General features: G+C 60.3%; 1 protein-coding gene across 1 annotated transcript; it reads right to left on the bottom strand.

The window, feature by feature from the left end:
* Nucleotides 1-525: 525 nt before the first annotated feature.
* On the bottom strand, nt 526-12,910 carry DVL1 (dishevelled segment polarity protein 1). The gene is made up of 15 exons (XM_042781581.1): nt 12,750-12,910; nt 6,763-6,832; nt 6,378-6,499; nt 6,020-6,132; nt 5,598-5,730; nt 4,998-5,091; nt 4,848-4,917; nt 4,606-4,745; nt 4,326-4,402; nt 4,185-4,252; nt 3,903-4,055; nt 2,752-2,883; nt 2,488-2,655; nt 2,202-2,408; nt 526-908 (listed from the first exon to the last, which is right to left on the bottom strand). Exons 1-15 carry the CDS (start codon nt 12,890-12,892, stop codon nt 526-528), a joined length of 2,073 nt encoding a protein of 690 aa, XP_042637515.1. The 5' UTR covers nt 12,893-12,910.
* Nucleotides 12,911-12,917: the final 7 nt, after the last annotated feature.

Raw genomic sequence — 12,917 nt, forward strand, 5'->3', positions numbered from 1 at the left:
TCCCACCTGCAAGAGGCCCCTCAGCCTGGGCCAGGTGAGCAGAGGAAGTAGGGGCCTGTGCTGCCTCTGGGCAGGTAAGGATCATCATGGGGACCAAGAGGGTCTTCTACAACTGGGCGGGGGGGGGGGCAGCACCTCCAGACAAACAAGGGTCAGTGGAAGGGTCATGCCAAGGTGGGCAGGTCAGACCTGCCTGAGGTCAGGTGGCCTCCCAGCTCTGGTTAAAGTCTTTGTGAACTTGAGCTGCACCTCTGCTAGAGGAAGACCTGGGAGCGGACAGGATACTGAGTCCAGATCATGATGCCCCCACCATGCCTACTCCCACCCCTGTCCAGGCCTGACCACCTCCTGTCTCATACACTGGAAGCACAGGTAGCCATCTCAGGTCTGGCCATAACTAAGGCAAGCCCACACACACAGCCCTGGGCAGGTGGCCCACCCTGGTGGGGTGGGCCAGTTGACAATCCATGCAGGGGATAGGACCGTCCCCCCTTGCACCAGGGCTGAAGGCACTTTCTCCGTCGGTCACATGATGTCAACAAAGAACTCACAGGGGTTCCCCATGGCCTTTTGGAAGGACTGGCGGCTGCCTGTGAGCTCAGGAGGCACTGAGGCCAACTCCCGCACAGGTGGCCCCCCAGGGGGCCCGCCTACTGCCGTGTACGCCTTGCCCAGGGGGCACAGGGGAGGCAGCCCGGGTGCAGTGGCTGAAGCCTGGCTTCGAGGGCTGCTGCCATGGCTGAGCTGGCTGGCCGGGCGCTCCCGCCAGCCACCTGCCCCACTTGGCACTGTGGGGTCTAGCTCACTGCCACTGCCCCCTGCACCGGCTGCCCGACGCTCCTGCTCACGCCCCAGGGCCCGCCGGCTGCTCCCACCGGCGCTCCTGGTGGACCCGCTGCTCTTGCTTCCTGGAGATGGAGGGAAGGGAAAATAACCAGTCAGGGCCAGGCCCAGCACATCCAGCAAGGCCACGGGATCCAGGCAGGATGGTCACAGGGAGGGGTCCCAGCCATGCAGAGGCACAGGGCAGGCCCCACCCAGGGAGGCAGGAGAGCGGCTCAGCAGGGGTGGGAGCAGCATGGGCAGCAGGAATACTCTAGGGGCCACATAGCACCCCATACCTAACTCCAGCCCCACCCGAGTGCTCAGTCTTGCAGCTGAGAAACTGAGGCACAGTCAAGGCCCCAGTGAACCCAGCAGCTGTCCACCCCCTGGGGTCCTGGCCAGCTATGCCCCGCCTTGCTCAGTACCCCATCCCAGGCTCCCAGGGGGAGGGACCCTGAGGGCATGGGCCGGCTGGGGTGATGTCAACAGGGACACTGAGAGGGACGCCGGGTGGGCCCCTGGCTTACCGGCCCTGAGGGTCCTCTCCTCTAGAGCTTCAGTCTAACGCTTGCTCAGCACAAAACAAGGGATAGCACGAGTTACACACCGGGGCAGCCCCGGGCACCTCACTGCTGGGCACAGCCCACTGACCTACCCCAAGTCTGCATACACTTGCAATCCCAGAGGATCCTCACACAGCCCCTTGATAGCATCTTTGGCCATTCTTCCTGGTCAGCTAGGTCCTCCCACCCCACCCCACTACCCTGGCACCCCCTTCAGCCTCAGGCCTCTGCCCCCACGACTCTGCCCCCACCCACTTCCTGGCTTCCTGACTCCCTAGCCAATAGCATGGCCATGACACCCCTCACCCCACCCCCTACTGCTAACTTGCACAAGCCATAGGCGGGGTGGTGTTTTCACTGCTATGTCCTTGACCTTGCTCAGACAGTGGCTAGAGAGGGACTGTCTCCCAACCCTGGCTCCTACTTGATGCTTTATGCCACCCTCACACTCCCTCACCCGTGTGGCTCCTGAGCCCCCCACACTACTATCCCCCACAGCTGTCTGCCGGCTTCCACACCTAGACTGCCAGCCCTACACTCCTGTACCTTCAGGTCCCTCCGGCCCTTCCCTCCAGCCAGACCGAGGAGGAGGCTGGCTGTCTCTGCCTCAGACTCTTCCTGACCCTCCCCTTACATGTTGACTACAACCACAGTGACCCAGGCTCCCCTAAGCCCTTCTAGGAAGACCCCGCCCATGGCCCAAGCACAGAGCTGCAAGAATTGGAGGGCAGCGGGGGCAGGCAGGGGCAGAGCCAGGTGGTAGGGGCAGTGAGGGGGTATTGAGGGGCCAGGGAGCCCAGGCGGGGGTCTCACCTTCACTTTGCTGACTACCAGCGCTGCCACTGCCATAGCTGAAGCCGGGGTCCTGGTAGGCAGGTGGGAAGCAGGGCGGGGGCCCCGGGTACTGATAGGGGAAGGCCTGGCCCAGGGGCCAAGGGGCAGCTGGGTGGGGCAGCGGGGCCAGGGTGTCCTGATCTGAGGCCCCACTGGAGCCGTTGTTGAGGTTCAGGGCCGCGAGGTCTGGCAGGGAGAAGGGTGGTAAGCGTGTGGGGTGGGTGGTAGGCAGGCCCCAGCCCCCCTGGCCCCTGGCCCCACTCACTACTGCACAGGTCCCCGAAGACATAGTAGCACTGCTCGGAGAAGGTGACCTTGTTGACTGTGTGCCGCAGGAAACCGTGCTTCAGCATGGTGCTGGCATACCTTCGCGCCTCACGACGCTCCTTGAAGCCCTCCACATGCGCATACAGCCAATCCACCACATCCGCGCCTGTGGTACCCCGCAGCACTCAGGGCCAGCCTGCCCCCAGCCCGCCCACCAGCCCGCCCACCAGCCCGGCCTCGCCCATGCTGCCTGCACACCCACCGATGACAGCATTGGCAATGGTGATCTTGAGCCACATGCGATCGCGGATCTCCAGCCCCGAGTCTGGCAGCCGCATGACCCGCACAACAGCACCCATGTCACTCTTCACTGTCAGTGGTGCCTCCTCCAGCTCTGCAAGGCACAGCAGGGGGTTTGGGGACAGGCCTCTTGGGGCAGAGGGGGTGGCCATACTCTCTTGTGGATGGGGGAGAACAGTGGCCATACTTCTCCTAGGGACTGAGAAGGACAATTGCTGTACCCCTCTTGGGGGCAGGGGGCCATCTTTGTACCCCTCTTGGGGGCTGGGGGGGCTGTGGCCCTGCCTCAGGGGGAAGAAATCCTGAAAGGAGACCCTCAGGGTCAGACACTGGGCATGGGGGGTGGGGGGTGGGTTTGGATCTGTGTTTCCCACCCTTCTGGGCACATTCATAGGACTCTTGGACCCAAACCAAGGTGAGGCCACTTTCTCATTCTCAGAACTAAGCCCTATGGGGAGGGTACATGTCCCCCACGCTCGCCCTCCCCCGCTAGCCATGGGGTTGTTAGTCTTGTTAGTGGCCGAAAAGCAGAGTGGGGGCTGCATCCACGCACCCACCTCTTCCCGCTCCCACCATGCTGACCCCCAGACAATAACTCCAGGGGCTGGCCCAGCATTTTCCACAGAGTGGAAAATGGAGATATGAGGGACTGTACGGGGTGAACAGAAACATCGGGGGGTACAAAAGATAAAGGGAGATATGAGAGGGTGTAGGGGATGAACAGAGGCATGAGGGGGTACAGGGTGGTGAATGGAGTTATGAGGGGGTGCAGGAGTACATGGGGGTGCACAGGACTACAGGGCATGTGTGAGGGTACAGAGAGGCAGGTAGAGGCACATAGGGTATGGAGGTGTGAAGATGTCTATGAAGGATACAGAAGACAGATGCAGGTGGGAGCACTGTGTACATGGGTGCCCTAGTGGGAACCTAGAGGAGCAAATGTGCACAGCCAGGCCAGTCCCCAGAGAGCTGGCAAGGGGGTGGTCCAGGAGAGGTCTGGTGCCTTTGTTTCCTGCTGGGGCCCTGGTTGAGGGAGGCCCCCACGTGGAGTACTGGAGCAGGTCTGGCGTGCTGGCGCCGTGAGGTGAGTGCCTGCCGCGAGCCGCCACTTACGTGGAGCGCCGGGCACAGAGCTCGTTAGTGAGGAGGAGCTGGTGCGCGTGACGGCGCTGGAGCAAGGGCTCGTACCATAGCGGGGCAAGGCGCCCGTCAGCGCCGCCGTGTGGGACAGCCAGGCGGCCGGGTCGATGGGCCGCACCGGGTCAGCTGGGCACCGCAGATGACAGATGACAGGCAAAAGGTGGGGGGCAGAACACAAGGCACAGAGGAGAGAGCCCTTCAGGCTGGGCCAGGTGCCGCCCCATCCCCCACTGCCCACCCTGTGGGGTCACTCACCCCTTGGGATGGTGAAGTAGCTCCGGGGAGTCGGGTCCCAGCACTTTGCCACCGTGAGGCTGATGGGCCTGCAGGGTGGAGGTGGGGTGTCATACAGGCTGCAAGATATCCCCTGCCATCCCCCACCCCTGTGGAACTCACCCCGTCTGCGACACAATCTCCCGCAGCACGCGGACTGCGTCATCATTGGTCATGTTCTCAAAGTTGACATCATTCACCTGAGGGCAGGGCAGGAGTCAACGACAGCAGGGGAGATTAGGGATTGGTGGGGGTTCAGGGTCAGTGATGGCAGTCAGATGCTGGGGACCAGTAATAGCAAAGGTGGGATAGAAGTCAACAATACTGGCAATGGGAAGTGGAAAGGCATCAGGCAAGGGGTCATGAGTCAGCAATGGTGTAGGGGGGATACTGGGCTCCACACCTGCAGCAGCATGTCTCCTGGTTCTATGCGACCATCAGCAGCTACGGCCCCACCCTTCATGATGGAGCCGATATAGATGCCACCGTCGCCACGGTCATTGCTCTGGCCCACGATGCTGATGCCCAGGAAGTGGTGCCTCTCTGAGGGGGAGCAAAGGGTGAGTTGGGGGGGAGGTGTGAGGACAGCAGGGGACAGGGAGTCCAACTGAGTGAAAAAGCAGGCAGCGCCCCAGAGGCCCTCACCCATGTTGAGGGTGACGGTGATGATGTTTAGTGACATCGTTGAGTCCGTGATGCTGCTGAAGGACGAGGCCTGGGGGAGGACAGGGGTAGGGTGAAGGGAGTCTCCAACCCCAATCCCCACCCATGTGCCGCCCGACCCCACCCACGTACCCGGTCTGTCTGCCGCATGCGCTGTCGTCGGCGCCGCCGCTTATGTTTGCGGATCAGCCGCGAGGAAGTGCTCTGCTCCGTGGAGCTGCTCAGCCTAGGGGGATGTGGGGATCAGGCCTGGACCCGGAACAGGGAAGGGAACAGTGTATCCACCCACCCAGACAAATGAGGACAAGGGCAAGGGTGTGGGGGCGGGGCTACAAGGAAGCTGCAGAAGGCGTGTGGGGGCACCAGGCCCTGCTCGGCTGGGCAGGGCTTGGGTCAGATTTGCTCACAAGGCTCAGCTTCTCGTGTGCACACACTGCCAAAAGCGTAACACACCAACATACACACATACATTTGCATATACAGATCCCCTGTGGACCTGTGTTCTTATATAAACATGGAGTCACAGAACTTAGTCCACACCCACACATACGCGCTTGATCACAGGTATATAAAGCGCACGCATACAGGTATACATAAGGATGCAAACACACACGCAAAAAAAAACCACACGCACCCCACCATGCACACACACACACTGGCCACACGTTGAAACAGCCCCTGTGGGTAGCCCCAGCCCCTGTGGGTAGCCCAGGCCCCTGCCTGCCCACGCACCGGCTTGTGTCTTCCTCGGAGTCAATGAAACTGCTGGACTCGAGCTCACTGCTCATTGCAGTGGAGGCACTGTCATGGGGCAGGCCCAGGTCCCGCCGCCGCTCCACCCTTGGGTGCCCGTTGGTCCGGGAGGCTGTGGAGGTGGCAGGGAAAAGCTGACTGGGAAGTCCTCAGAGGTCACAGAGCCATGGGAACCTTAAGCTCCTGTTCTCTGGGGAGCTGGGAGGCCGTAGAGGCTGTGGGAGGTAAGTTGGGCTCCTGGGAAGTTGGGCCTGGGGCCTTGACCTGGGGCCTCAGGGGCCACTGATCTAGGAGATTAGGACAGTAGTGGGACTCCACAAGGGGCCACAGGGAGGTTGGGGACACCAGAGTGAGGCCACCAGGCTCAGAGTCTTGGGGGTGGCAGGCGGCAACCACGCTACCGTCCTCGCGGCCCTCACGGTTCCGGCGCCGGGCTCGCTCCCGCCTATGGCTGACCATGGACTCTGCACCAGTCTCGTTGTCCATCCCATCACGGCTGCTGGCCACATTCGGGCTGTGCCGACAAGAGATGTGAGCTCACTGCCTGGCACCAACACCTGGAGCACTATCCCAGCCCTCGGCCTCCCTTCACTTTGGGGCCCCTCACCACACCACCCGCACTTTGGGTACTTTGCTGTCCCCTCTACAGAAGTTCCTACCACCTGCTGCCCACCCCTAAGCCTCCCCCTTTGTGGGCCCAACAGGCCAGAGGCCCCTCAGGAGCACCAGGGCACACCCCCCATCCACCAGGACCCTTACTGGAAGGAAGGGGGCCGGGAGTCCCCGATGCCCCCCGTCCGCTCGAGAGGTGGGGGCACATCTGTGTGGCTGTCTGTGCCTTGAGACCCTGCATCTGAGTGTGCACCCTCGGCCAGGACCAGCTACAAAAGGAGAATGGGCACTCAGAGATGCCCCACTTGCCCCCAGACCATCCCTGGTCCCCAGACCACCCCCACCCACCTCGAGACTATCTCCCTGATTCCAGACCACCCCACCTGTCCCTAGACCACCCCCTCCCACCTCCACACCACCCGCTATTCCAGACTACACCCCTCCTTCCCACCTCCACACCACTCCCAGCCAGAACTCCAGGGCACAATGGCAGCCTCCTTCCCTTAGGCCTCATCCTCCCCCCAAGACTCACCCAGGAGACCACTCGGCCATTGAAGCAGGGCAGCCTGGCATTGTCATCTGAGATCTCCTCCTTCACCACCCTGGGGTGGGGAGGGACATGGCTGTGGCTGGTACAACCCACAGCACCTTCCACACCCTCTGAACCACCCTGGCCCCCTCTTCTTGGAGAACATACCATGCCTCTCTCCACCACAGGGCTCCTGTCCCCTCTAGGATCAGTCCCCAGATCCCTCCTGGCCAGCTCAAACTCACCTCCCCCAGGGCCCTGGGTTTGGCTCTAGGTCATGGAAGTAGTGATAGAGAGCCCCAGTCAGACACTGCCAGGCCCTCACCTGTCTTGGCCCTCACCTCTCCATTTGATCTCATGCAGACCCAGGCTCTGCCTTGACCACACACCCTGGCCCCTGTGGAGCCATGCCCCCTACAAAACCATGCCCCCTGCGGAGCTACACCCCCTGTGGAGCCCTGTGCAGCCCTGGCTTCTGTGTCCAGACTCTGCTCCTGGAGCCCCAACTCAAACCAGACCTGTGCCTCATCCTCTTCAGGGAGGTCTAATGGCTCTTCCTTGGCTATAGCTGAGCCCACGGCTGAGCCCACAGCCGGACGCTCCTCCTGGACATGCTGCACGGCCCTCTCACCTCAGGGACAGTAACTCCACCCTCCCAGGTATCCAGGATTCACTCTTGCCCTCTGTTCCCACCTTCCACCAATCACTTGGCTCTACCTTTAAACCATTCCTTCCCACAACTTCTCTATCTGCATGTAGCCATCTGTGTGCATGCACACACATACACAAGCACATGGATTCAGACCCACATGCACGCACACACATCTCCATTCCTAGATATGCATATGCATGCATACACACATGTATGTATAAGCACACATACATGCATGCACGTGTATGTATATTCATAGCCACATGTATGCACCTACACCTGCACATGTGCATGTGCACCAATACACATACACATATGGATAGGCAGCCTGCTGCCCTCCTGGCCTGTCTCCCAGGGAGGTGGAGGCAGACTCTACTCTACACCAGTCTCAACTCACAGGGAGCCATGGTCTCCCCAGCTCTGTAGGCCTGGAAGGGTAGCTGGGAACACAGCCAGCTGGGCCCACTCAGAGAGAGGACAGATATTCCACTGCCCACCCCACCAACCCACATCCAGATGCCCACCCCTCAATGCAGGCAAACAGGCTCAGACAAAACACAGGGGGCCAGGGCGAAGATAATGGAAAGGAGGCCAGATGACCCACAGGATTTGGAAACAGGTGGCCAAGGATTAGGGTTCGAAGGGGTGAGGGCAGCGGCCAGCCCTGTTCAGGCAAGGGCAAGGGGTGGGATTTGTGGTCCAGACACACCCATGCAATGGCCTCCTGGGGGAGGCCAAATGCCCTGCCCTCCTGGAGTTGGTGCCCAGCAGATGGGATTTTCCATCCAGGACTTGGCCCTGACATAGAAATGGGAGCTGGAGCCCGGCAGGGCCTGGATCCACACCTGGCAGGAAATAGGCTTGGGGCGGCCCGGATACAGCTGCAGGACAGCCCCTGCCCCGTCTGTCCCAGGCACCCTCTCTAGAAGCAGCAGCCATAGAGGGAAGAAGCCCCTGGTAACCCCACTCACAGGGAAGCACCGCAAACCTCCCCTTTCCCATGCCTCCCCAAGGGCCAGCACATGTGCACTGATGACAGGGACCCCCTAATGGACAGAGGATCATTTCTTCCACCCCATCTTCCCCAGCCCTGCAGAACTTCCCAGGACTCTGAGCTGAGGGGGCCAAAGAGAGAGGCACTGACTCCCAGGGAGACCCAGGGCCTTCTAGCTGCAGTTGACAGGCAGAGAGGCTGCAGGGCCCCTCCCTGGGGCCAGCGAGACAAGGGCAGCCTCTCTGGGTGACCAAGGCAGAGACCCCAGAGGGGTCTCATTCCTGCCTCACTACCCAACACGCCACCCCCAGGTGAGCAAGGTGGTGGCCCCTCCCTGCCACACCCCAGCCCTGTGAGTCACCCCCAGGAGGGCCAGGCTCAGGAGCACCCCATCCTGTTCTACCTTCTTGGAGACACCTCAGCTCAGGGAAGCCCCCTGCCCACACCACCAACTCGGCCTGGGCCCAGGTGCCAAGTATGAGCGTCCCAAGATGATCCACCGACTTGAGGTGGCCTGAGGACTCTGCTCCCCAACCCCTCTCCCAGGGCCTGCTCCCCTATGCCTATCCTCCAATCTGGGGTCAGGTTGAAGGCACCACAGGCCTTCAGCCCAGCGAGGCTAGAGCTGAAAGAGCAGGGAAGGAGGGGGCTAGGCCAGCCTGGCTCCCAGGAAACCAATCCTGCCCTGCTCCCAACCCACCTAAGCAGAGAGCAGGTGCTCAGCTCCTCACAGCCCTTCACTGCTCTGCGGGGATGGGCACTGCTGCGTCAGCCCAACGTAGGGGCATGAACTTGACAGCCTCCCAGGGTCAGGGTAGGAACAACCCCAGGAACATACTCTCTACCAACACTTGGGGGCAGCCACCCAGGGACACACCATCCGGCATTTGGCCCCCATCCTAGGATTCTTGGCAAGATCCCAGTTAACCCTGAACTTGTGGCTGCGGGGCCCGCCTGCCACCCCCGCAGGCCCGCCCGGATGAGGAATCTGCTCTTAGAGGCCACAGGGGAGGCAGCCGCCTGGCTCCTAGGAGACACAGCACCACTAAGCCATTCCTCTCAGGTGGGACATCCCAACTGTGCCCAGAGGACAGGATCCCACCACCCACTCACACAGCTTACACTCTGCCTGTCACAGGGCAGGAGGTGGCATGGCTGGCACATGATGGGGAGAGGTCCCCCAGCTCCCAAGCACACTGGGGGGGCCTCAGGAACCCCCTCTATCCCAGGAGCTGCCCCTAGAGATCAGGGATCTGCACTTGTCCCCTGAGGAGCTGCCCCCAGGAAGCTGGGGTCCATGCTCTCCCCACCCAGGTGCCAGAGAAAGCAGAATTTGAGCCAACAAGCACTTGATCCTGTGCAACAGCCCCCACATGGGCACAGGGGCCATCTAACACCTGCCCCAAGCCTCGGTCAGCCTCCCTCCAAGACAGAGGAGCTGGGGCCACTCAGCAGATGAGGCTCGTGTCAAGTCCAACCAACCTGTCACTCTCTTGTGATAGGGGACTCCTTGGCCTTACAGCCAACACCTTCCCTGGACCTGCCACTCACAAAACCTGAGAGTTGGCTTAGAACCACTAGGCCAGCTGCCATAGGCCCAGAGCCCCCTCTTCAGCCTTATCTATGCCCCCTACTCCCTGCCTAGCCCTTTGGGGCCTTGGTTCAGAACAGTGGGGAATTGCATGTGGAAAAGTGCAGGCCATCTAGCTGGGACAAGGGCAGAGTCCTGCATCCAAGGAGCCAATGACATACTTGGGGAGTAGGGTCCAGCCCTTTGTTGCTCACAGGCTAGAATCAGCCTCAAGCTGAAACCACACCTCTCATGGCAGTAGGGGGTCACTGTGCCAGCCTGGCCAATACCTGTCCTTCCTTCTCCCAACCCACAGCTATGTCTACTTAGTAGTCAGGGTGAGTCTCAAGTTGTCATTTGTACTGAAGTGTGAGTATTGCAGCTCCACCTTAATAGAAATATATTCTATTGAATAAATTATCCTATAGAATAAACTTGAGTTTGGTCTGCAAGTGGAACATTAGGAGAGAAGAAGAAGAAAGCAGATGGGGGAAGGAGGTTCCCTTGGGTTCCTGAGGCTACCAACCAGCAGTCCAGAGAGTGAAGAAGGTGAGTCCTGCCCTGTCAGTCCCTTCCCCATCCTCTCATCTCAGCCCAGGCCCTATACCCTGGCCTGGACCCTACAGTTGCCCTCCTTGACTCCCAGTCCTCCTCCTGGCAGTCTGAGGACACCCTCATGTCTGAGCTCCCCACCCCCACCCTTGTATCCACCACAGCTCTCGTCAGGCAAGGTGTGCTCTCTTCCCTCCCCCACACCCCAGCCATTCCCAAGCTGTTCTCACACAAGCCAACCTAAGAACACCTGCTTCAAGACCTAGATCCACCCTACCCCACCTCCTGGGTTAGGGCACTCAAGGCCCTTCAATCTCCCCAATGGGTGGGCACTGGGCGAGACGGACTGGCTATCTCCTGACCCTGGAGGTCAGGGTCTCTGCATCCTGGAGGGGCACAGTGGTGCCGACAAGGCCCTTTCAGGGCACACCTCAGAGAAAGCTCAAGGGTGGCAACCTGGGGGCTACACTCAATTCATGCCACTGTCTCCTCAGTAGCTTGAATATGTAACAAAGAGCAGTGTGACTTTGGGGATTCTTGTTAGATTCTTGTTAGAATAATCATTTACAAAAATAAAAAGTGAAAAACAAAAACTTACTCAAACCTCAGTCAAAGAAACCCAGGCCCAGAGAGGTTGAGCCTGAGGTCACCCAGCACGCAGAGGTGTGGTGGGCAGTCCCTGTCTCATGGAGCCCCTGCCCCAGACACAGCTCCTAACCTGAGCAGGCAGGAAAGCCAATAGGCAGGGCTTGGCTGTGCCCAGCCTTCAGGGGCTGCCAAGGACAAACTTCTCCCTGTGCCAGGGGTAGGGGTTGGGAGGGTAGAAGAATAGAGAGATGGAGCAGTGTCCAGGTGGGTGTCCTCACATCCCTCAGGCCCCACTGAGAGCCACATAATGGCCTGAGCTTGGCCTGTCCAGGACACATGCAAATTAACCAACCAAACAAACAAACAACTAAACCTACTGCCATCAAGTCTATTCCAACTCGTAACGACCCTTATTGGGTTTCCAAGGCTGTAAATCTTTATGGAAGTAGATTGTCTCATCTTCCTTCTATGGAGTGGTGGCAGGTTTGAACCACTAACCTTCTGGTTACGAGGCAAATGCCTTACCCACTGTGCCACCAGAGATCCAGGAAATGGCTTCAATGTCAAAGTCCCGGGAGGTCGCTGTGCACAAGGACTTGGACTGGCCCTCGGGCAGCCAGGGCACACCTGCTCAGCTAACAGGGCCTCTGACTCGGGTTACCCTAGGCTGTGCCGGCACAGTCCCAGAGGCCCAGATCAGTGCAAGCGGGAAGTCCCCTGGCCTGGGACAGCTACCACCTAGGTACGGCCCCAGAGGTTGAGAGTCAGCAGATGGCCTGGCTGCTCAGGGAATACAAGGCTGTGTGGCCAAGCCAGACACAGGCCCCCGGCCAGGAACCCCAGGCAAGAGTGGGTGAGTGGCCATCCATGTCCCAGCCACCCCTTGGCCACTGCCGGCTTCAGGTCTTGGAGAAGGGGCCAGGGGAGCTATCTTGAACTACCAGAAACTTACGCAGACTCAAGCAGACAGATCTCTGCCCTGCCCCAGCACACTCCCCCATCCCCCCCCAGAAGATCCACAGGGTGGTTGGGCCCTGACTCCACCTCTACTTCCTTCTACCCCACCCCTCCTCCTGTCCCAGGCCCATGAACCACACACCCCTGGCCAACCCTCCAGATAGCCTGTCCCTGCTCAGGTGTGCCTCTGAGTACCCACCCTCCATAAGACAGCCAGAGTGCAGACCCTGAGCCCCAACAGGTGTCAAGAGGGGACTCTGGGGAAAGACAGCTTTCTGGGTCGCCCTAAGCACTTAAACGGGGCACAAAAGGCCCAGGCCCCCCAAGTGGAGAGGCCAGTACCCTTGCAAACCCTCATCCAGAGCTCAGGCCCCTAGCCTGGTAGTCACGGCCCATGGGGCACCCCAGAGCCAAACAGGTGGATCCACATGCCACGATGAGTGCCCACAAGGCCCACTGGGGTGAACACATAGATCCAGGCGACCTGGAGGCAGGGCCGCACTCCCAGGCGACTGTGGGGCACCCTCACTGGCCCAGGACATCCAAGGCCCTGCTGGCACAGACAGGTGCGCAGACACTTGTGCACGCCCACTGGCGGCACCCAGGCCCAGGCCCTCCACAGCACCAATGTTCGAAAGGACCGCCCCAGCCCTGTACGGCTCCGCGCGCCCACTGACCCGAAGTCCTGATCCATGGACTTGAAAAAGAATTTGTAGGCGTGCACAGGCCGGTTGCTGAGCACGTTCTTGAAGTCTGCCAGCGTGACACGTTCGGGGGCCACAGGCAGCTTGACCAGGTACGGCGTCTCCTCCTCGTCCATGTGGTAGATGATCTTGGTCTCCGCC

Source organism: Orycteropus afer, unplaced genomic scaffold (assembly GCF_000298275.1).
Source record: "Orycteropus afer afer isolate SDZICR_OR568_19922 unplaced genomic scaffold, OryAfe1.0 scaffold00136, whole genome shotgun sequence".
Lineage (NCBI taxonomy): Eukaryota > Metazoa > Chordata > Mammalia > Tubulidentata > Orycteropodidae > Orycteropus > Orycteropus afer.